Raw genomic sequence first — 23,198 nt, 5'->3', positions numbered from 1 at the left:
TATAAACTGCAGCTTGCTGTTTCTACAACACAACAAATTAACAAATTTCCCACACGCGGGACTAGTAAAGGTTATCTTATCTTATCTAACAATAACAACAAATGTGGTTGTTTGCTTTACCAGATTTTAACATAATGTGATTTTAAGAAATAGTTTGTCTGGTTTTGACGTCTTTTTATTTATCTAAAAAATTTGAAACTACTCCATTAGAGCAGCCAAAGAGGATACACAATGTTAGCTTACTCAAGGCTGCAGATCCTCTGCTTTATCCTGACTAATGTGCATATTTAGAGGCCCTTGTTCAGGTGTACACCACCTCTTGCCCTATGACAGCTGGGACAGGCTGGATGGATGTTATAATGCTACAGGGTTCATTAGCAGATGGATGACATCACAGCTGTTATGCCCACCTTACATACACACTGTGGGTGAAGCTCAGATTCAATTCAATTCAATTTTATTTACACAGCACCAAATCACAACAGTCACCTCAAGGTGCTTTATATTGTGAGGTAGACCCTACAATCATACATACAGAGAAAAACCCAACAATCATGACCCCCTATGAGCAAGCACTTTGGTGACAGTGGGAAGGAAAAACTCCCTTTTAACAGGAAGAAACCTCCAGCAGAACCAGGCTCAGGGAGGGGCGGGGCCATCTGCTGTGATTGGTTGGGGTGAGAGAAGGAAGACAGGATAAAGACATGCTGTGGAAGAGAGACAGAGGTTAATAACAGATATGATTCAATGCAGAGAGGTCTGTTAACACATAGTGAGTGAGAAAGGAGACTGGAAAGGAAAAACTCAATGCATCATGGGAATCCCCCAGCAGCCTACATCTATTGCAGCATAACTAAGGGAGGATTCAGGGTCACCTGGTCCAGCCCTAACTATATGCTTTAGCAAAAAGGAAAGTTTGAAGCCTAATCTTGAAAGTAGAGATAGTGTCTGTCTCCTGAATCCAAACTGGAAGCTGGTTCCACAGAAGAGGGGCCTGAAAACTGAAGGCTCTGCCTCCCATTCTACTTTTAAATACTCTAGGAACAACAAGTAGGCCTGCAGAGCGAGAGCGAAGTGCTCTAATAGGGTGATATGGTACTACAAGGTCATTAAGATAAGATGGGGCCTGATTATTTAAGACCTTGTATGTGAGGAGCAGATTGAAACATGGTGAGATTAAAAGCTCCACCCTGACCGAGGAGAAGCAGGAGCTCATGCTCCATCCTGTGGGTTTGAAGGACTCACACTGCAGCAGGATAATGAACCCAAATACACCAAAGAAGACTGCAGAGTGCTGACATCATGGACCGAGTGGAAGAAGGGGTTAAAGGTCAACTATGTGCAGCGATGTGTTTCTATGGAGGTCAGAGGTCAGGCTGTTGACAGCGTGTGTGCTCCTGTCGTGCTGTTACAGATGAACCTGGCTCTGGTCCATGACAGAGAGCTCATTAAGACGTTCTGGGAGAGGAGGATCGAGACTCAGACTCAGCAAGCTGACAGCGAGGAGCAGAGGATGAGCCAGAGCGCACTCAAAAAGTGAGTGACGTCCTTCGGCCCAGCGGTCAACGCATAACATGTTTCTATAAAACTTCATGATGTGAGGCTCTGGTTAGCATTTAGTCAAAAACTGTGTCTAACCCAAGTTTAGTCATCTTCTTCTTCTTCAGTTTACTTTTAGTTTTGTAGTGTTGTATTGAAGGTCACACCTGTCTCCATCTTTGCGTACAGCTTCTTTTCTGTCATGAGGCTGGCAGAAAGGTTAAACATATCCAGACTTTCTTTGTGTTAGCTGGCTAAACGCAGTCAGCGATAATGGATATCACTCAGTGATGGTTGTCAGCGTTCCCTCTAAAGTACATGTGAGCTGCTAAACCGAGAGACAAACTGTGTCCAGGCTGTCCTGGGTCTGCCCGGCTCTCCTACTCATCAGTCAGTTATTTAATCAAGACGACAAAGGAGGCAAAGTGAGCTGAGACAGAGAGGGGCAGTTTGTTTTCCTCGCCAAAGAGACAACTGCAGGTCCGCTTGTGTTCAGATCTGAGCGGCTGATGGAAATAACTCCAGACTATGGTGATGTTTATGCACTGACTGCACAGTCAGGTCACAGTATGATGGACAGGCTTTCATCAGCTTGAGTTTGAGCTGATGGGTGAAACGTTGTGAGGGACCAGCGAGCGCTCGCTGCACGTGTTTTACTGCAGAGAAAAGTGAGACGCTTCAGCTGCTTGTTCCACCTGAGCACACGGACTGGCGTCCTCACGGGTTTCAGTTACTGTTATTCTGGTGGAAAGGTTTTTGGACTCTTCTGTTTTATTTGTAATGTCACTGATCTTCAGTCTAAACGGTTTCGTTTTCATGGTTCGTTCCACTCTCAGCTTTAATTTCTTGCATTTTATTTGTCTCTGTGTGATTCGCTGATTATTCTGTGGTCTGGTTACCTGTCAGCACTCAGCCTGTCCTTTGTTCTCTGGGTGTAACTGGGTTTTATGGGACAGCTGGAGCTCCCTGCCCACTGAATGCTCTGCTGTCCTCAGACACACCCTGATAAACGTGCTGTTTGTAATTCACACACTGCGTCTCTCGTGGAGGCTTAAATTACAAACGCTTTCTTTCATCTGTTGAGGTCTTTGAGCCAGACGTCCGTTACCAAACTGAGCATGAATGCGGTTTCATTCGGTGAAGCCATGTGACCTTGTGGCAAATAGACGCATCTAAAAACAGATCCTCTCATTACAAACGGCCTCGTCTCTCGGCGAGCTGCAGGACATACCAACACAAACACACGAGCCTCTAACACCGTCTGGCTGCTAAAGGTGTCAGAGACGATGAGCACTAATGAGCGGAAACATGACCTCGCCTCACCGGGCTCTGAAGGAAGCAAAGGAAACAGGACGATGGCGGGCTGGAGTCTTCAAACCAACCGAGAGAGAGACAAGTTGTCTCCAGGCTGTCCTGGGTCTGCCCGGGTGTCCTTCTGATCAGTCCGTTGTTTAATCAAGACAACAAAGTGAGCTGAGACGGTGAGGGGCCGGAAAGCAAAATCCTCCATCGAACAAGAATCAGCACGGCTAACATCCTGCACAGCTCACACACAGGTGTGACACAAACTGGGAGCAGGTTCAAAACAGGAAGTGACTAACACAACACACCTGGTGGAAGGAGGTAAGAGTGAGCACGGTGACGCAGACTCAGCGAGAAGGTCAGAACAGGTCAGTGCTGCCACTGATGGAGGAGCCTCCTGCCCCGGTCCTGCTGCTCTTTTGATTTATCTTATATCCTCTTATTAAACTTGACCTCCTGATGTTACATCAGCTATTAGCCCTATCCGCCTTAACCCCTCTCACTCATCTTCCTCCCCCCTTAACCTCAGTTCATCTCACGTAATCCCTCTGCTATCCATTACCCTGTATCCTAATCCCCCACCTATCACTACCGTGTATCTCCTAATCCTTCGGCTATCTATTACCATGCACCCCCCGACTCCACAGCTATCTGGCTCCCCGCTGCCTCTAACCCCGACTCTAGTCCGCGCTAATTGTGTACGTTATGTGTGATCTGAGCAGGGGCTGGAAAAATGTGCTGCGAAGCACCGAGGTGATAATCTCGGAGCGATGAGTGACGGAGGCCGGCCGCGAGCACAGACACAGCAGCTGAATTTAGAAGATATTCTGATATTAATAATCATCTAACGGATGCTTCGGTCTGTGCGTCTGCGTCGCTGAAGCCAAAACTAATTTTGTTTCATGAAAGGACATCGACGTGAAGCTCAGCACGCTCAGTTTCTGCTTTTCTCAATGAGCTGCAGCGAGTCCATCAGTGAGGATCTGTGGGGGCTTTTCTCTGCTGACGTGTCCACAGTGTGAGGCCAGAGTGTCCTGATATTAGTGTTAGCTCCACAGCTCCATGGAGCATAAAAATACATATGAGTGCATAATTACAAGAGCTAAACTTATCTATAATTAAATCAAGTTATATTGTTCCTCCACACTCGTTTAATAGATTCATTTATTTTCAAAACATCTGCATTTAAAAAAACATTCATTCATGAAAACTGAAAGAAAACTTGGATCAGATTAAACACAGTGATGAGCCATGAACCCGTGACATCATCACAGCTCCTCCACAGCTTCAGGAGCTCAGATATAAGGCGGCACCTCTTTAGACGGTGCTCCTCCACCCCTCGCCTGCAGCTCAAACACCAAACAAGTAAAACTAAATTTAAAGTTCAGGTAGAAGCTGAGGAGTCGAAGCGTTAGCAGGAGGAGAGGTTGTAACAGTAAAACACACAGAGGTCATCGCAGGCGTGGACGTGCTGGACTAGCACAGGAGAGCAGAGCGAGACACGCCCCGTTCATGGAAGGGTATTTCAGTGCCGAAGAACTTTTATCCAAACCTTCACACTCACGCTCTGATGGAGGCACCTGAGGGTGGAGTGTTTGCCCAAGGACACTTCAACATGCAGCTGGAGGATCCAGGGACTGAACCACAAACCCTGTGGTTAGTAGACCCACTGCAGTGGGAGCAGAAGCTGCAGAAATGGGAGGAGTTACAGACGCTGTGGTAGTGTTTAGGTCTAAGTCTAAGCAGAGGGTGTAGCAGTAGTAGAGGAGCCTGAATGGCCACAGTCATAGCAGCAGATGTTGTAGAAGAAGCAGCTCATCAACAGCACAGGAAGTGGCTGCAGTCATATTAATTATATTTAGCAGAGGAGGAGAAAAATGCTGAACGTGACTCTCTGGCTTCTCTAAATCATTTCGTTTTGTTCCTGATCAGCTGACAGGTTAGCTTCATCCTGCAGGTCCTCGCTGCAGATCCCAGACCTTAGCCTGGCTGATTATAATTTAGCTGCACCTCTGCACCGCCTCCTGCACCGCTGCGTCACACTGGTGATTCAGGACCCACAACTTTGAGGTTCGTGGTGATCTCAGAGTGAAGCACATGCAAACAGCCGGTGCAGAACAAGAGGTGCACCAGGAGACGACCTGAAGAGGACATCTGCCAATCATAGTGAGACACTCAGTGATGTCACTGTGGTGCAGTACTGAGCCTGGAGCAATGACCCCACATGTTTTGGTGAAAATGTGTGAAACTGGTTCTGGATGAGTCGCTGGCACTTCTGTGGATAAGAGACGTCATAGTGGCGGTGCTCAGCACGCTGAAAGGAGAAATGCTAACCTAAACCAGTGAGCCGGGCTGGACTTGAATCACTCTGATGCTGCTTCAGCAACACCTTTGTGTCAGATGAAGGTCTTAAAGCGTTGGTCAAGTCAAGTATTTATTTATTGTCATTGTCAAGAACAATGAAATTGCGTTTGGGGCTTCCATACAACCCGTAAAAAAATCTCGCATCTCGCTCCTCTGCTCCTGGTGCAGAGGAGCGAGATGCCTACCTGTCCGTCTGTCTGCCTCGGCTGACATCAGGAAGATTATCAGGACAAATGGAATAATCCGAAAAACTTGACAGGAAGGCGACAAAGAGCTGGTGAGGACAGCTGATGGCGAGGGTTGGGTTACACTCAAACATGTGACGCCTCACAGACGAACGTCTGTTATTTCTTTGCCTTTGTGTCCTGGAGTCGCTTCCTGTCTGCCGCACGTTTGTGCACCTGTGGTTGTGAAGCCTTTCAGTGACATAACGTACACCCTGACCCCTCAAACAGCCTCTGTCCTCAGGTGTGTCCCAAAGGAAGGACCAGAAAAAAGTTTGGACTGGCAGGCTGGCAACTTGTGATGATTTGACCTCTCCACCATCTTTAAGGAGAAACGCCTTCTTCCTACAGACAGCAGCCAATAACATCCCATCAGTGACATCAGCAGCCAATAACATCCCATCAGTGACATCAGCAGCCAATAACATCCCATCAGTGACATCAGCAGCCAATAACATCCGGTCAGAGAGTTGAATCGGACGCGGTGCAGCTCAGTTTCTTTGGCACAGAGCAGTGTTCCAGTAGTTTCTGTCAATAAAGATGAAAACTGCAGCACAGAGAATGAAAACAGATGCAGAAGCAACAAAACCTGAGCAGAAATACTGTTTGAACTTATTTAGATGAAACCTTCAGAGGTCATTCAGGTGAAATCGTATCTGTGAGCACTGTAAGGGAAGTCAAGTACTGAGACTGAAGGTGAAGGATTTGTCTGTGACGTGCAGCCAAACAGAAGAAGAAGAAAGCAGCACGAGGTGTTCTTTCTTCATCGAGCCTCACAGAGACAGGCGAGCACGCTCGTGGGTGTTGGTGAAATAAAAGCGCTGATGCGACAGCGATAACGCCGCAGCTGTCACCAGGACACCAGATCTGCTGCAGACTCAGAGCTCATTAAGCTCTGAAGCTCTGACCTCAGCACTGCTGCACGCCACCGACCACCTCCAGGCATCGCTGTTACGATCAGATCCTCTTAAAATACTGTTAATGAATATGATGACGCTCACCCTGACACGGTAGCTTTAAGGCCGGAACCATAAGAACGAAAACCGAAAGCTGAAGCAGGTGGTTTATAAAAGGTCACAAACCTGCGTGACCTTTGTAGGTCTGCAGAACCACTGCTGAGCACGTGCAGTGTGTGTAACAGCAAGATGGGGGTGGAGTTTGACTACATGGTGTCATGTGATGCGCTGGCATGATGTAATGTAACCGTCCTTCCTGTGTGTTTCAGGCTGAGGGGGGAGTGGCTGGTCCGTCTGGAGAACCGAACCAAACACCTGAAGAACCTCAATGACAACTACATGAGGAAGATGAAGATGGAGCCGTCAGCTGACCAGACCTGAGCCCCCGATAACTCGCCGTAGAGCTGCTGAGCCAACAACCGCGTCTCCTCCTGCTGCTGTGTGAGAGAAATAAAGAGCTGGAAAATAGACGCGTCTGTGATTCATTCAGAGTCAGAGTTTGAACGTTCTGTTTTATTTCCTGCATCTCAAACACATCAGTGCATCAGAGCCAGCAGTGTCAGGCTGTGCTGATTCTGCAGCAGGTGTAAAGATCACTGAGACTCACTCTGAAGCCTCTGACCGCCAACATGGCGCCATCTGCTGGACAAACAGGAACAAACCTCGAGGAGGGGCTGAACGTTCAGTCCAGTAAAGGTGGGAACATGAAGGAGTTTCCGACGCCGGCCACATGCAGCGTGTGAACCAATAAATAATCTATAAGTGACCATTAGTGACAAAACCATCAGTCCCCTTCAACACCAGCAAACAGCAGAGCTGGGTCAGTGTTTGGAACGTAACTGAAATAAAAACAACTATTAAATATTTTAAATTCACTCTTCAGTCATTTCAAGTTTTCTCACAGCAGCTTCACAAATACAAACTTTTTAAGTTTTCAGTTGTTTTTCTACAGAAGCATAAAAAAGTTAATTTTATGAATTATTCTCTGCAGAATTTAAGACTTTGGCCACCAGGGGGCGTTGTTTCTGTTTAACATATGTTTAGGAAGTCATAGTGACTTTTTCCCCACCAGTGTTTTTTTCTTTATTTTGGAAACTTTAGACTTATTTATAAACACATATATTTAAAAATAATGACAATAATAATTTCTGCTTTTTTCTCTTTCCAGCAGTGCAGCATGCAGGGGGGGCTTTAAGGGGGCCCCAGCTGTACCACACAGCTTTAGTTATTAAATACGTCGCACATGTAGATAATGATATGAACATACTCATGAACGACGTTATTATAGAATAATCCAACCCAGCTGTGAAGTGATTTTGATTTGATTTGATATACCTTTATTAGTCCCACAAGGGGAAATTTCATAAGGCTGCCGACCTATTGCCCTCCGACCATACATACATTACACAAACATCACATGGGGAAGACAGGACAGAGAGGTATAACAATGGAAAAAGCACCAGATGAGGAAAGATAAGGAGAAAAAAATATGTGTGTATGTTGTGGTTTTGTTTTTATTTATTTATTTAATTTTATTATTAATTTATTAATTTATTTATTTATTTTTGCTCACGGTGCATCGTGTAAAACCGGTTAAAACCAATAAATAAATGTTTAAAAAAAAGAAAAAAAGAAAAAAAATAACTCCCCCCAGACTGAGCTCCAACAGGGAGATCAGTTTGAGAACAGAAAAAAACACCTCTGCACATGAAAAAACTCTTAATACACCAAAGAAACACATGACAAGCAACAGGGATGGGTAAAGGTGAGAGACCGCCGACTTAGACAGCACATCCGGGCCTGCGTGCGCTGGTCTCCTTGATCCCCGTCAGCATCGGAAGGGAATAAGCATCGAAGGCGTTTGGAAAGGGAGGGGGGATGAGTGTGTGCATATCAGTGTATATGTATGTGTGTGTGTCCATAGTTCAGCTGAGACAGTGTCCTCCTCCCTGCCAGGCTAACTAAACAGTCTTCCAGCCAACCCAGGTGGCCTTACATGGAATGGGAAGAACAGACTCAACACAGTCGTTATCAGGGAGTTGTTGTTCAGCTCCAGCCTTGAGACCGCCGCTGGCGCCAAAGGGGTATCCGCATGAAGTGATGGTGCTTTTTACTTTAGTGCGAACAACTCATATGAATTTCAAAGCAGTTGTACAGTCCAACACTGGTCTCTCAATCTCCCATTGGAGAGCCGCGAGCTTTGCCATACTTGCGTTCTGTGATGTTGTCATTTCTTGTGCTCAAGGAGCCGATTCTGCTCTTGCTCTTGACGAAGGCGGTCGCACTTTTCTCCTCTCCTCCTCCTCTCCCTTATCTTCCCTGCTTAGCCTCTTATGTCCTTGTCTAGTCTCGTGTTTTTTGTATTAATTTTCCCTGGAAAACTGAGAACTCACGACCGCAGTGAGCTTCTCCAAGATGTATCCAGTCTGCAGTCAGAGATCTTATTCTGAGTGTTCACAGCAGCCGTAGCCTCTCCAAGATCTTATCTGTGCTGCACTCAATGAGCCCATTTTGAGAAACTCACGCCTCTCCCATCGTTTCAATCCCAGCGGGCAGCCTTGTGGGGGTTTGAACAGCTGGTTCCGCTTCCTTAATTCTGCGATAAGTCAGGGCCAAGCCAGCTCCGATCAGAACCCTGTTATCATGGTTCATAGGTAGATATCTTCAGCACTCAGGCTCACCCGAGCCCAGACTTCTCGTTGAGAAAAGGGTGTCGATTGCATTTAGCAACCAGTTGATCAAATCCATAATTCTCTTTTAGGTTTTAGAGAACAGACTGTGAGAGAGTGTTCAGGGAAAAGTAATACAAAAACCACGAGACTAGACAAGGACACAAGAGGCTAAGCAGGGAAGATAAGGGAGAGGAGGAGGAGAGGAGAAAAGTGCGACCGCCTTCGTCAAGAGCAGCGAGCAGATGATCAGCTTCTCCACAGGTCAGTGAGCGATGCTGAACATGTCCTTAATCAGCTGAAGACAGAATTTCACAACAAATTAGTAACTCGTAATCTACATGATAGAGGACCAGTAAGGCTCTGAGGTCCCTCCCCCCACCCTGGACCGCCCCCGACGACCCCGGGAGCTCCAGTCTGGGGGCGGTCGGAGTGATTCCCTGACAGTCATCATCTTTCATTTTATTGCTGCAGTTACTGGCATAGATTGCCTTTCAGAATAAAACCTAAAACTTCTCGTTCTTGTCAAAGAGTACAGTTGGTGTCGTCCCTGTACGCCCAGCGCCGGCGGTCAGTACAGGCTGTGGATCGGTACCAGGGCGGCGTTTCTGGTTTTCTCCAGCAGTTTCTCCCTCAGCGTTTGTTTCTGGACTTCATGCCAGACGTAGCGAGGGTGCTCCACACGCGGAGGCTGCCCCGTCGGTGTCCACTCCACCTTGCGCCCGTCCTCATCGCGCTGGACGTGGTCAGGCGTCAGCGCCACCAGTGTGTTGAAGCACACGCCGTCCGTCTTGCCATTCTGTCGGCCGTTGTGCTGCAGACTGAGCACGCCCAGCGTGTTGACATCATGGTCGTAGTAAGCCGACTGCATGGCTTCCTGCACCACCATGTTGGCCGCCCAGGTCACCGCGTGGGTCCTCACCGCCGCCGCTGTTGGGAGGTGGGGCTCCGGGGCTGCCAGCAAAAAAATCACGTCTGTAATATTCTGGATATTTATCATTGAGGTATTTATATATATTAGGACTGTTTCTTATATTTGTAACTTTCTAATATATTGCATTATTTAATTTAGTTCAGTCTGTTACTGAGGCTCAGGGTCCTACTTAATTACAGGTTATTTAGGAAGATGTCACACTTAAAACACTTTAACTCGGCCGTGTTTTCAGGAAAAAAGCCAAACTGTAGAGTGCGTGAAGTTTTCTGTCAGTGCTAACGAGTGAGTTTGGTACCTCTGATGAGCAGAACCCAGATGTGCTCCTCAGCACCGACGAAGACCAACATGAGTCTCTGCACCACGTGACGGCAGCTCAGGTCTAAGGGTAGCGTGACAGGATGGCAGGGACTCAGACGGTACCTGAAGGCAGCACGGCAGGAAAGTCAGGAGTCGCCACGTCAACATTGTACAGATCAAAAAGAGGCTGAACAACTCAGATAAAGGAAGTTTTTAAACACACTGAGGTTAATTATGGAGTTCCACAGGGTTCAGTGCTAGGACCAATTCTGTTTACATTATACATGCTTCCCTTAGGCAGCATCATTAGAAGACATAGCATACATTTACACTGCTATGCAGATGACACCCAGCTCTATCTGTCCATGAAGCCAGATAACACACACCAATGAGTTAAACTGCAGGAATGTCTTAAAGACATAAAGACCTGGATGGCCGCTAACTTTCTGCTTCTTAATTCAGATCAAACTGAGGTTATTGTACTCGGCCCTGAAAAGCTTAGAAATATGGTATCTAACCAGATTCTTACTCTGGATGGCATTACCTTGGCCTCCAGTAACTCTGTGAGGAACCTTGGAGTCATTTTTGACCAGGACATGTCCTTCAATGCACATATTAAACAAATATGTAAGACTGCTTTCTTCTATTTGTGCAACATCTCTAAAATTAGAAATATCCTGTCTCAGAGTGACGCTGAAAAACTAGTTCATGCATTTATTACTTCCTGGCTGGACGACTGTAATTCATTATTATCAGGAAGTCCTAAAAACTCCCTGAAAAGCCTTCAGCTAATCCAAAATGCTGCAGCAAGAGTCCTGACAGGGACTAGAAAGAGAGAGCAGATTTCTCCTGTTTTGGCTTCCTGTTAAATCCAGAATTCAAAATCCTGCTCCTTACATACAAGGTCTTAAATAATCAGGCCCCATCTTATCTTAATGACCTTGTAGTACCATATCACCCTATTAGAGCACTTCGCTCTCGCTCTGCAGGCCTACTTGTTGTTCCTAGAGTATTTAAAAGTAGAATGGGAGGCAGAGCCTTCAGTTTTCAGGCCCCTCTTCTGTGGAACCAGCTTCCAGTTTGGATTCAGGAGACAGACACTATCTTTTAAGTGCACTGGTACTCCATAAATAAAACTGATGTGAATTTAAAGTGATGCTGCAGGTTAATCGATAACTAAACTCAACTCTGTGGTGTGTTTCGCTGAGTTTACATACTTCAGTCCAGATTCGATGAGGCGGAGGATGTCCCGCCCTCTGAGTTGGAGCTCTGAATGTCTGTCCCACCACGAGGCCTGAAGAGACTCCTGATCTGCTGCTGACAGACTCTTTAAACTTCCCCCTGACAGAAGAGGAGAGACACGCTCCTTAAACTCTGCTGCCCTTCATGTGATACACATATTCACCCAGCTTCCTCAAACCAGACAAAGCTAACGATGCGTTCAGGGGCTCGGAGTAAAAAGGTCACCCTTCAACACTAATAAAGTGTGTGACCTCTGACCTGTGACCTTGGCCAGGAAGATGAAACGGATCCACTGAGGTCCCTGCTCCTGGATGAGCAGCAAGGTGACTGGCTCACTTTCAAACCCCGCCTCCTCCTTCACCTGCAGACAAAGAGAGCCGCAGCTGATGGAAGACAAAGCCAGGCTTTCTCTGCATGAGCTGGTTCAACAAAACCTGAAACCCAGATCAAAGACATCCCAGCGCTGCTCATCAGCTTTTTATCTGAGTACCCTCACACAAAGAGGTGCGTTTGATGCATCACTCAACACTTCTTCTAAAGACCAACCAAGCAGCTCGCTCTTCAGTCAGAGGAGCAGCAATAAGCAAGACTGCTGTTTGTAGCAGGGTGGTGATCACAGAGAGGACGGAGATCCTTTCACAGCATTACGTCCTCCTGAGCCGAGTCTGGGATGGAAAGCACGAAGTTCTGTGCAGGCCGGCTCGGACTGCTGCGCCTGTGATCCGACACGGATAGCAGGAAAAGTGTGACACTGAATTTATAGCTGAAGCAAACATCTCACAAAGCTGCTGCTCAACACAGGGCAGCTTTAAATACTGCAGCAGAAATCAGAGGCAACCTGGAAACTCATCAATGTGCAGTCCCTTCTAATGATGGCCTTTAAAAAAAACTACACATTTAATTTAAGTTCCATAAAGCTTCATGTCATCTCCCAAATATCATCTTTAATGAAAGAAAACACTGAAACGGACTTCCGATTTGAACGTCACTGTGATGGCAGCACCTCGAGGTGAATAAAGAAGGGGGTGAGCGAAATACACCAAACCAATACTCGGAGGTGGCAATGAAGTGGTAGTTTAACGGTGGGAAAATAATGATAGCTTCCAGGCTGATACCTTTCTCCTCTCACTGCAAACCTGCTGCCGCACACTGTGAATCAACCCCAGCAGGCAACGGCTGAAATATGGCTGACTTGGACACTGTTACAGGAAATAAAAGACTTTCGCCAAGAAAACAGTGCACAACTGGGGAGATCAAGGAAGAAATCCTAAAGGTGAGCGCCAGACTGGACGAGGCTGAGGGCAGGATCGAGAACACCGAGGTCGCCATGATTGAAAAAATAAAGCTACAGGTGAAGGTTGTAACAACCCTTATTGTGTTATCGCACCACTAGGGGGGTTGCCCTACTATTGTAGTAGTTGGCGGAGTCTCCTAGTGGGTGTGTGAGTATAGCGTGGCAGCCATTACATGCTGCTCGTGTTCTGCTCTCAGGACAGACCTCACCATTGTAACGGCCTGGCGCCGGGATTACCGATCCCCGCACATGTATGTACGGACAGAGTAGAGCCGTGGAGACCTGGCTTGTATGGTCTTATGTTGCTGACAATGAATAAAGGTCTGTTCTTTAATTTAACTGACTGGCTTCGAGTTATCCGGCTAACCTCCACACCTCATGCCCGCTGGACCTGCTAGCCGCTCCTTCCTCGCCAGACTGCTGTTACAAGGTGGAGGATAAACTGACAGACCTACAGAGCCGTACAGGAAGAGAGAACAAATGCATTTCTGCTGTACCCGAGACAGCAGAGCGGGCTCTACAACAGTGAGTGAGTTTGTTGAGAAGTTTCCGCGGGAAGGCCTGGGGCCGTCCAAAGATGAACTTGACGTACGCATCGAACGGGCGCACCACCCCCAGGCGACGCTCCCCTGCGATCTATTATTGTGAAATTCCTCAGCTTCAAAACAAAGGAACTTCTGCTTCGTACGGCATGGCAGAACAGAGGATTTACCTCCAACCAAGTGAGCTTGGACCCTGACTAACCCCCCGATTCTAAAAAAACCAAGAGAATACGCCAACGTGTGCGAGACCCTGAAAGAGCAGCAGATCCCCTCCAGCTTAGCTAAGGTGAAATATACCGATAAACAAAGATTTACGACACGGCAGTGGAAGCCAATAAGTACATGTCCAGTAGAAGCTACGCTGTGAAGCTCGTTTAATCAGCAGAAACAACTTGTTTACAGAACCATCAGTGGATCAGGCAGAGACAGTAAGAACAGCAGGAGGGGACCAGACATTAGCACTGTTCACCGACGACCTACTACATCCTGTCCCACACAGGCACTCCCCAAAATCATGGAAATGCTCTCAGAGTTTCTCGGGATACAAGGTTAATGTAAACAAAACGCAGGTACTAACTCTAAACTACGATCCACCAATCGAAATGAAGAATCACTGTAAATGGAAATGGGACGCAGGTAGCATTAGGTACGTAGGGGGGTAATACATCGTGACGTCACCAAAATGTTTGATGCCAACTATGGTCCTGTGAATGAATCCATAAAATCTGATATACAAAGATGGGATCCCTAATTTCCCTCGGGATTAATAAAGTATTCTGATTCTGATTCTGAATCCCATCCCTTTATTGGACCTACACTCTAGGATTGAAGCCATTAGATTAAACATGCTGTATTTGTTTCGGTCGCTACAGATTCCCACACCACAAAAACAGTTTGTGGAGTGGGATAGACTGCTGTCAAAATACATTTGGAAAGGGAACAAAGCCAGAGTTAAATATAAAACCCTCTAAGTCTATGAGAGTATTACTGTGCAGCTCAGTTAAGGCCATTGATATGTCTCTGTTGTTTAGATTACACTGTGGGATGGAAAGATCTGGAAGGAACAAATGTTAAAGTAATACCAGCTACAGCTTTAATATCAGACACAAAGCTACAGAACAAAACAAACCTGCCAGATGAACCAACACTACGAGTAATGATATCTGCTTGGAGTGAAGCAATAAGAATTTGTGGTTTGGAAATGCCTCTAAAGTCTTTAGATAGTGCGTATATGACTCAGACTTTACCCTGAATCAGTGCGATAAGAGCTTCAAGAACTGGAGTCCAACAGGCCTAACCAATTATTATCATCTGTCCGCAAGGGGGCATTTCAAAGCTTTGAAACCTTAATAATGCGAAGCTAACTTGGCTGCCCCACTACCCCCAACCCAAGTTCTTACGGGTTTTATATTTCAACTATAAGTTTACAAATCTGAAAGCAAAAGCAATGTAGAGAGTCATACTACTGTTATGTTCAATGTACTTTCTTAATAAAAGAGTTAAAAAGACAAGAAAACACTGAAACCCCAAAACCTGCAGTTCCTCTAATGTCCACCTGGGGCTCCACAAAGTCTCTGATTATGAATTTTCAGACATTTTATTGACATACAAAAAAAACAAAACATGTTCACACAGGTGACATAACACTGAGGTTAAAGCCAGATCACTCCTCCTCCTCGCCTCCTGATGTCTGCAAAGCAGTGTTGTTTTGTCAGGGCAAGCAAGGAGGGCAGTGCTTACCCAATGAAAAAACAAACTGTTATTTCAGTATTTTGACTTTTTCAACCTTAAGTGATCGTATTTGGTCAAGTGGGAGGAGTTAATTAATGCTACATATCTTGGTTAGAAAGTTGGGAAGCTGCATTCACAGACCTTATGCAAACATCACACAAACACATATCTGCTAATCAGTGCTCAGTAATATCTGAACTGTAGCTCCGCCTCCTCGGATGCTCTGTTTCTACAGTGACATCACAGCAGGCATATTATTGGTCACATGATGTCGTTAAAACGCTCCAAAAGGCTCCGACAGCACAAACACGGTCCAGAGGTCCAGTTCAGGGACTCCCATTAGTTAAGGTGAAGCCTAGCACAGCTAGCTGCTACAGCCACCTGTACCACCATCTACCTGTCAGTCAAAGAGGCCACGCCCCTATTAATGCAAATTTTAAGCCTTAATACAATTTGAACAGGTGAGTAATAGAAACGCTCTTCCGCATACAGCTGTTATGAAGGAGTATATGATCCACAGAGACCAAACTGTTTGTGTATCAGGCTGTAAACAGGTTTGTTTTAACATGGGAGTCTATGGGGACTGACTCACTGCTCCCCCTGCTGGACGCTGGAGGAGCTGCAGCTTCAGGCTCCTCCTCACTCACCTCCCTCTTCATTGCCTCCTCCAGGCTCTCTCCCACCTCCACCCTCCCAGCAGGAAGATACCACTGTTTGTAACAGTCCGGTTTGGCCTCCTGGACCATCAGCACCTCCTCCTGAAGGAGTGTTAATTAATTAAATAATTGATCATTTAAGGGTATTGATGAGACTGAGTGGCTACCTGTGGTGACCTCTGTTCACCTTTTCATTGAAGATGACAGCACAGACGATGTAGGTGACGTTCTTCCTCAGAGTGGCGGGTTTGCTCTGCTCCAGGCCCACATCACACACAGTGACCTCTGACCCCTGCCCACTCAGCAGCCTCTCCACCTGCTCCTCCACCTGCTGCTGTTCCTCAGCTGTCATCTCCATGTCTGTAAGAGGAAGAACAGAGAGCGTCTTCATCAGCTAAAAAAACACCTCAAAGCTCGAGGCTGTGACTGCAAGCGCGCAGAGGCTCACCTGTGATCCAGGTGTGGTGTTTCTGGTCTCTACCAGGTGTGACAGAAGCTGGGAGAGCTTCCTCTCTTACTGTCGGATCTGAATCCTGAAAACTGTAGTTCACTAAAAGTACTTCGTTACTTTCTCCGCAGGTACCGGCGTCATAAATCACGGAAGCCTTCCCCCGGAAACAGATGCCGGTGATAAAAGCACGAGCCCAACTGCTTCAGCTCGCCTGTTTTGACATTTGACTCCAGAAGGTGACACCGGAAGTGCTACTAATCTTCCTGTTCCGCGCCGCCGCAGTAAGAGCTTTTAACCCACTCGAACACCCCCCCACGGGCGATTTGGACGGTACAAATTAAGATGAATACATCAGAAGGTAACTGAGCTCTAACCAATCAGGAGCAGCGTTCTTAAAACGGGTATTAGCTTTTATTTGTCTGTGCGCGTGCTTTATTGTGAAAATCTGACCCGGAAATCACGTGTTTTGTAGTTTGTCCTGGTCATTGCGACTCAGGCCGGTGTTATAACGCAATAAGGTCACAGAGAGCCGGGAGACGTACCTGTGACGGTGGAATAGGACAAACAGGTGAAGCAGCGGAGCCGGTCCGAACCGGTCCGAGCGGAACTCCGTCAGGTAAACAGGAAGTTGAACTGATCGCTCTCGCTGATCAATCCTGAGGTCCAGCAGCCGGCTGTGGGTTACTTTCATAAGCCACAGCTGCTGGTAATACTGCGTGTAGTACTATAATATAAGTAATGCTAATACTACTGTATGTGTTACTGTAAAAACTGTTACTCAGGAGGGTCAAAGGATCCAGTCAGAATCCAAAGATCAATTATTTATGTTATTTTAGCTGAAATGTGTTTTAGTGAGAGACACACCTAAACGCTGTTGTTGTTATAACGTGTGCCGGGTGAGCTCAGTTATCACAGAAAACAATCAGTGATGAGAAAATCAGCAGAGGCGGGGGGTAAAAAAGGACGGAGGAAGAATCTTTACTGAAATAAAAACGTGCTTTTACGTCGACACCTGTGTGCACAGTCGGGGCTCGCGTGCACGTTCATGCTTGTGCGGGAATATGAAACACACATGAGTTAAAGATCAGACCACATTAATGGAAACAGAGAGACACAAACACGTGTTCCTTCATCAGAACTCCAGTGAATGCATTCGAAATAAAAACAAGCAGGTAGAAGGAGAACATTTGTTATATTCAGTCTGGCTCAGGGGGAACTGTGCTGCTGTTGACCGGAGGAGAGGAGGAGAGGAGGAAGGCATGCTAGGAGGCAGACAGAGAGAACGTGAGCTAAAGAAGGATTATTTTGAACTTTGACTGATGCAAAGCTGTTCTTGCAGGATATAAATATGGAGCTGCAGGTGAGCAGACGCCTTCTGTTGTGTCTTCAAGGTGTCAGTTTTCTCCTGTGAGAGAATAAAATCAGCGACCGTGACGCGATGAACCTTCCTGAACGCTGTTTTGTTGTTCGGTTCTCTTTGTGTTCTTCCTGCAGGCAAAGGTCTTCTTTAAGACCCTGAATGAGAAGAAACAGGTGAAGCTGAGCCTCGTGGTGTGTTCAGAGTGGGCGTGTGAGGGAGCGCAGCTGGAGACACGCCGGTGTTGGAGCGTCATGTGTGCATAGCTGCTCTCTGATTGGACTCTTGTCTCTGCTGACTCGGTCTGATGTTGCGGCACAGTAAGCTGCAGAAGCAGGTCCTCGCTCTGTACCGGCAGTTCCTGCGAGCCGGGCAGGACAAACCGGGCTTCCTCCCCCGAATCCGCGACGAGTTCCGAGAGAACTCCCGCATCAAGAAGACGGACGTGATGCACATTGAGTATTTATACCGACGGGGCCAGCGGCAGCTGGAGCAGCTGAGGAACGCCAACACCAAACAGCTGGGCTCCTTCTCCAAACCCAAAGAGCGCGGCTGAAACCGCGTGACCTCCGAAAGACGCCGGCACCGTCAAACTGCTGCCATTGTGCTCAGGAGACGGGCTGTGAAGGTCGCAGCAGCGATACAAGCTGCAGTGAAACAAATGTTGACAGTAATGAATTTATCTGCTGTCTGGAACAATAAAATGTGTCTGTGAGGCTTCATGTCTCCCTCTGAAATATCATTCATATTGTTTTCATGCGTCTGCACTGCATTCTGGGTAAATGAAGAGTGATGTGACTATTTTTTTTCAGGCATTACAAAGAAAATTAAAAAGTTTGTTTGTTTGTTTCCAAGGAAACTGAAACGAGGGAAACCTCGTGTTTCAGTTTTTACACAGGAAATTATTTAAAGGAGCTTAAATGGAGTCAGAGCAGGAGTGGGTTTAAAAAATCCGTCGATTTTAGTTTGAATAAAGTGAAATCGATTCATTAGAATCGATTTTTAAATATAAATGTATTTTGCCAGAAACGCCAGAATCTCACAAAACTATTTCAGCAACCAGCAAACAGCCGAAACAGTAAATGAGAGCAGAAACATGTAAACACAGAGTGTGGATCGTTCACCCGACGTCACGGACTCACCGTCAGGGCTGAAGAGCGAAAGCTCAGTGATTCTGATGCTGCAGGTTTTCTCTCTCCAACCAAAATTCTCTGAACCTGCGGCAAACGAAGGTCCAAACTACGCTTCACGCTTGATAAACATCGTCATGAACTCGCTCTGACTTTGGCTTTTACTTCCTGCACAGCTCTCTCAGTGTCCTCAGACACCAGTTTACCATCAAATCTCTGTTTTCTGCATTATTCTCTGCTTATCAGGCAGCAGTGCTGCGGTGTTCAGCGCTGTCGGCCTCTGACAACAATGCCTCATTTCTGCCGTTCAAACCGAAGAAATGTAAACTTTTACAAATGATTGCTCAGCTGTGTCTGTAATCAAACCTCTGTAACTTTGCTCTGCTTCACTTCAGCAGCATCAGGTCATGTTCACATGTTGATTCATGGTTTTCTTCTGTTTTGGATCGACTGCAGTATTTTTTTAAGGTTATCTGTAGACTTGATGTCTCGAGACCACTTTTACGTGGTCTCCGTCTTGTCTCCGTCTTGTCTCGGTCTCGCCGTCTCAGATCGACATAGTGGTCGGGAGATCTGGAGTCAACAGTTTCCATGACACACACCGTAACGTTCGATGATGTGTCATTTCAAAAGCATCAGCTCTAAGAGCCGTGCTTACAGAGCGCTTTGTAGTGAATCAGACTCGACTCCCACTGAGCGAGAGCCGCTCCTCACTTAATTTCCTTTGGCTGCTCAGCTCTCACACAGGGGCTCAGCTATGCTCCAATCCCTCCATATTGTGGCCAATCACATGCGAGGATATAGGATAATATCATTGTGTGAAAAACAGAGAGGGTGAGAGTCACGTGGAGCGTGCGTCTGTCCTCTCAGTGAGTGAGAGACAGCGGTGAGGAGGGCTGTGCATCGCAAAAACACATAATATGCCCGACACCCGTAAACGAAGCAGCATCTGGCTGCAGTTTAAGGACTTTTTGGTCTCGGTCTTGACTACAAGTCTAGCTATCTGCTATAAAACGCCAGGCCAGGAAAATCTGCTTCATGATTTTCTGTTTTATCCTCAGTTCCTTTGACACAAAGGCCTCTGCTGTGATGCTCACGCCTCTGATGAACTTTGTTTTATACATAGATATAAAAATATGGAGATGAACTGATAACTGATCAGAATTAGAATATTTCTGACTGTCTGAGTCAAAACGGAATTGAATCGATTTTAGAAATGGGAATCGATACCCAGCGCTCAGTCGGAGCTCTGCGGCAAACACGCGGAGACACGGTTGTGGCGCAGCACGCGGACGGAAGCAGCGTTTTGTTTCACGCACGCGGCGCTGTGGAGCCGCCGAGCTGCTTCTGAAGCGACGAAGAAGAAGTGATGTAAACAGGAAGTGGGGCATGTACATCCACGAAAACTGTCGTGTCGAATTTGTGGATAAATGTGAAATTCAGCGAAAGCTGCTGAACACAGAGGAGCTGCTGAAGTTTGCTTTAGTTTAATCTCGGGACGTTTTTCTTAGTTTGGGGATTTTTCGCTGTTTTTGGGCCGTTTTCCGGTCATGTCCGGGTCAGTGAACCACACAGGAGAGATGAGCAACGCGCAGTTATTCCAGCAGGTAAATCCGTTTAATCTGATGTGAAACAAATGAAATGTAAACTTTTATCACAGCGTGTGTCACAGTAAATTAAACGTGGCCGAGAAGGTCCGATCAAAACGACCAAAAAGACTTTTAATAAGAACAGAAACAATTTAATTTTTCAGGAATCATTACAGGTTTCAGTCATCGTAGTCTAAGGAGCCTGGAGAGAAAAGCGCCTGGACTTAATCAGAGAAGCTTCTTCCGCTCCAAGAACAATTGGTCCCACATTTGAAATCCTGTGGGAGGGTCCCTGACATGTCATGGACCTTGTAATCTTTACAGGTGCAGGGTCACAGGAACATCAAACTATCAGCAGAGTCAAATTAAAATCTAACTCAGCTGAAAGGAAAACAGCCACAAATCCTCCTGAAGACACAGGTACACCTGCAGGTGTTCAGGTGTTATCCTGTCCCTCTTCCTTTCCCACAGGCAGCAGGTACACGCTTTAGGTCTGTCTGTCTGTCGGCAGCTCTTTTATACCCACAGTTAAACCTGAAGTCACTTCCTGATCCACAGTCCAGCCCTCAGCCTCTGTACACCCACGTGTTTTTCATCCAGTTCGTTTTTAAGTTCAGTCCCTGCTCCTGATTGGCTGCTGAGGCTCACCTGCACAGAGGGATGCTGCGTCTTTCTCCATCAGCTCTGTCTTTGGTCTAGTTTTGTGAGTTTACGGGAGAATCTAAAGAGCCCCAGCTTGTTTCTGTTCATCTTTTTCACTTTTTGTGTTCATAAAAACACCTGTGGCATGTCTGCTGGGTTTACAGACAAAAACTCTGCGATTGGTTCTCATCGTGTTTCCTGCAGGTGGCGCTGCTGCGATGGTTGAACTCTCAGACTGAGGAGGACCGGAGGATCTTGGCGGCGGTGACGGGCGTCCAGGTCGGCAGAGAGCTGCTGAATCGGCTCACCGGCCAGGACAAAGTTGACGCCTACAAGGTACAGCGGGGGCGCCGATCACATCCGCCACTCTGCTCGCGTGTCATTTCCTCACGATGCATGTCGTTCTGTTCCGTGTCCTCAGCGAGACTGCGTCCTGAGCATCGCACAGTTCCTGCGACAGAACCCGCGAGCCTCGCAGGCGCAGATCAACGCAGAGGTGGAGAAGAACGTCCTGCTGTTCGCCACTCGAGTCAAAGCTCTGGAGACGGCGCCGATTCTCTGAGTTATTCTGTGAATAATTTGTTGCACACAAAGTTCTGATTGAGATTTTTGTACATGAGTTTTAAACGTTTAGAAATCTGGAAATTTTACATTCTGCAATCAGAGAGTCATGTAACTAATATCCTTAGTATCCTTATTTTCTCATTATATTGTTTTATGTTCTTTAATCATGAAGGTTTGTAGAGCAAGGCCACTTTTGACTCCCAAACTAAGTGCTCAGCCAGACTGAACAACAGGAAGTTTTAGTGCACAGCCATATTAATAGATAAGACACAGAAAAGAGGAACTTTGCCATATAAGCAATGTTTGAAACTGTGACGTGTAAAGTACAGAAATCAAACCTATATGAGGCACAGTTTATGATTCTAATGTTCGAGATCCTGCAACTGGCGTTTTGGGCTGTGCAGGGGTCTCTCTCTTCCGGAAGATGATTGAATAAAAGAAATATAAATGTTTTAACACACTATGAGTCGGTTTTCTCTGTTCTATCATGGGGACGAAAGAATCGGGGTTAATAAGCGTTTACTCATCGACCGTCTTTTACTGCCGAGGTTCTTTATTTATGAGCCTTTCTGCAGAATGGGCTGATTTTAAAATCCTGGTTGGAGTAAAATGTCCTGGGCTGCTTCCAGACCACAGACTGTATAAAAAGGATGGAAGTCACCCACTTTGAAGACGTGTTACACACTGACGGAAGACGAGGTTCATCCAGGTGCACGTGGAGGTTTATTGCGCTGAAACACAGCAAAACAGTTCTGTTTTACTGACGGCTGCCATTACAATAAGTGGCCTGCGTTACTTTTGTGAGGGATTATTTTGCCGGTCACCTGTTTGTCTGAGCCGCCACTGCCACCTACTGGTGAAACTAAATATCGCCAATATTCATCTTTAACAGTTACAAGAGTCTAAGACATTTTTATTTTTAGCTGTTTTACATCAAAAACTCAAAAAGCTCAAAATAAACAAAAACTGCTTTTAAGTCCTGAGAACATCAAACCAGATCGCGCCACTCAGGACGGAGAGGAGGGAAACACCGTCAGCTAAACTTCAACCTGTCCAGTCCGGAAGCGTCAACCATGTCCCCTGCACATGTGTTTGTGGTGGGAATTATTATTTTTATTCAGTAATTGAGGGTAGACACTGGATGAAATACGGCGTTTTCCAAAGCTTGAATTTTGGTGATATTCCCAGGAAAACCTCAATAAATACATTTTACAGGGTTTATTTATCGGATAAAATACGTTACATGTCACCGTTATTATTGGCCGGCCCGGAAACAGCGGGGGTGTCCAAATTCAGAGGCTGCTTCCACCTGAGGACCCGCCCTTCGTGGTCTAAAGAAAGCCGGGTAGTATGTCACGAACTCCCTCGGTGGAGTGAAACTGCCGTCTGCTCCTTGCTATCTAAAATATAACCGGGCGCTGACGTAAACTTTTCTGTTTAATCATTTTCTGTTTGACGTTTGTTCAGCTGTGTGAAAACCCCGGAGGAAGCCTCCCGAGGGATTAATAAAATTAAATGAAATTTAATTTAATCTAATCTAATAACTTTGATCTCAGCCAAACCGATTTACTCTCGAACAAATAAAACACTGAAAAAGCCAAACGAGAACATGTTTAAGTTATCAAAGTGACTCATATATCATGTTTGACCCGAGTAGTGAAAGACCACGGGGGTTTGAAGACGATGTGTCGGCTCAGATATTTGAAGTTTGCACA

At 46.3% G+C, this 23,198-nt stretch overlaps 4 protein-coding genes across 5 annotated transcripts in view; 3 read left to right on the top strand and 1 right to left on the bottom strand.

Moving 5' to 3' along the window:
• The window catches only part of LOC309718286 (protein FAM240B), a 7,305-nt gene extending 452 nt beyond the window's left edge, over positions 1-6,853 (top strand). The window contains exons 2-3 of the mRNA XM_082553369.1: positions 1,415-1,536; positions 6,655-6,853. Of these exons, the coding sequence (XP_082409495.1) occupies positions 1,415-1,536; positions 6,655-6,766 (234 nt within the window). The 3' untranslated portion in view covers positions 6,767-6,853. The remainder of the gene's footprint in view (positions 1-1,414; positions 1,537-6,654) is intronic.
• An 840-nt stretch (positions 6,854-7,693) lies between these two features.
• nudt18 (nudix (nucleoside diphosphate linked moiety X)-type motif 18) lies at positions 7,694-16,295 on the bottom strand. The gene is made up of 7 exons (XM_082553526.1): positions 16,199-16,295; positions 15,938-16,110; positions 15,742-15,852; positions 11,786-11,888; positions 11,503-11,626; positions 10,284-10,408; positions 7,694-10,008 (listed from the first exon to the last, which is right to left on the bottom strand). Exons 2-7 carry the CDS (start codon positions 16,106-16,108, stop codon positions 9,626-9,628), a joined length of 1,017 nt encoding a protein of 338 aa, XP_082409652.1. The 5' UTR covers positions 16,109-16,110; positions 16,199-16,295; the 3' UTR covers positions 7,694-9,625.
• Positions 16,296-16,633: 338 nt separating this feature from the next.
• On the top strand, positions 16,634-18,300 carry sdhaf1 (succinate dehydrogenase complex assembly factor 1). 2 transcript variants are annotated; one of them, XM_082553527.1, is made up of 2 exons: positions 16,634-16,817; positions 17,696-18,300. In XM_082553527.1, exon 2 carries the CDS (start codon positions 17,866-17,868, stop codon positions 18,112-18,114), a length of 249 nt encoding a protein of 82 aa, XP_082409653.1. In that variant the 5' UTR covers positions 16,634-16,817; positions 17,696-17,865; the 3' UTR covers positions 18,115-18,300. The 2 variants fall into 2 exon arrangements, with proteins under 2 accessions (XP_082409653.1, XP_082409654.1); XM_082553528.1 differs by lacking the exon at positions 16,634-16,817 and adding an exon at positions 16,824-17,561.
• A 1,729-nt stretch (positions 18,301-20,029) lies between these two features.
• LOC309719427 (uncharacterized protein) lies at positions 20,030-21,943 on the top strand. The gene is made up of 3 exons (XM_082555556.1): positions 20,030-20,295; positions 21,124-21,255; positions 21,341-21,943. Exons 1-3 carry the CDS (start codon positions 20,239-20,241, stop codon positions 21,479-21,481), a joined length of 330 nt encoding a protein of 109 aa, XP_082411682.1. The 5' UTR covers positions 20,030-20,238; the 3' UTR covers positions 21,482-21,943.
• Positions 21,944-23,198: the final 1,255 nt, after the last annotated feature.

Source organism: Aulonocara stuartgranti, assembly GCF_965226115.1.
Source record: "Aulonocara stuartgranti genome assembly, chromosome: 12".
In the NCBI taxonomy this organism is placed as follows: Eukaryota; Metazoa; Chordata; class Actinopteri; order Cichliformes; family Cichlidae; genus Aulonocara; species Aulonocara stuartgranti.
This window is presented reverse-complemented; position numbering and strand designations above follow the sequence as displayed.

Excerpts from the sequence above, each read along its gene's own strand:
- nudt18 (XM_082553526.1), bottom strand. The coding sequence starts at position 16,108 with ATGGAGATGACAGCTGAGGAACAGCAGCAGGTGGAGGAGCAGGTGGAG. Across the intron at positions 11,889-15,741 it reads AGGAGGCAATGAAGAGGGAG|GTGAAGGAGGAGGCGGGGTT; the intron begins GTGAGTGAGGAG and ends CTTTGTCTGCAG. Across the intron at positions 10,409-11,502 it reads CTCATCGAATCTGGACTGAA|GTACCGTCTGAGTCCCTGCC; the intron begins GTATGTAAACTC and ends TGCTGCCTTCAG.
- sdhaf1 (XM_082553527.1), top strand. The coding sequence starts at position 17,866 with ATGTTGCGGCACAGTAAGCTGCAGAAGCAGGTCCTCGCTCTGTACCGG.
- LOC309719427 (XM_082555556.1), top strand. The coding sequence starts at position 20,239 with ATGTCCGGGTCAGTGAACCACACAGGAGAGATGAGCAACGCGCAGTTA. Across the intron at positions 20,296-21,123 it reads ACGCGCAGTTATTCCAGCAG|GTGGCGCTGCTGCGATGGTT; the intron begins GTAAATCCGTTT and ends TGTTTCCTGCAG. Across the intron at positions 21,256-21,340 it reads ACAAAGTTGACGCCTACAAG|CGAGACTGCGTCCTGAGCAT; the intron begins GTACAGCGGGGG and ends CCGTGTCCTCAG.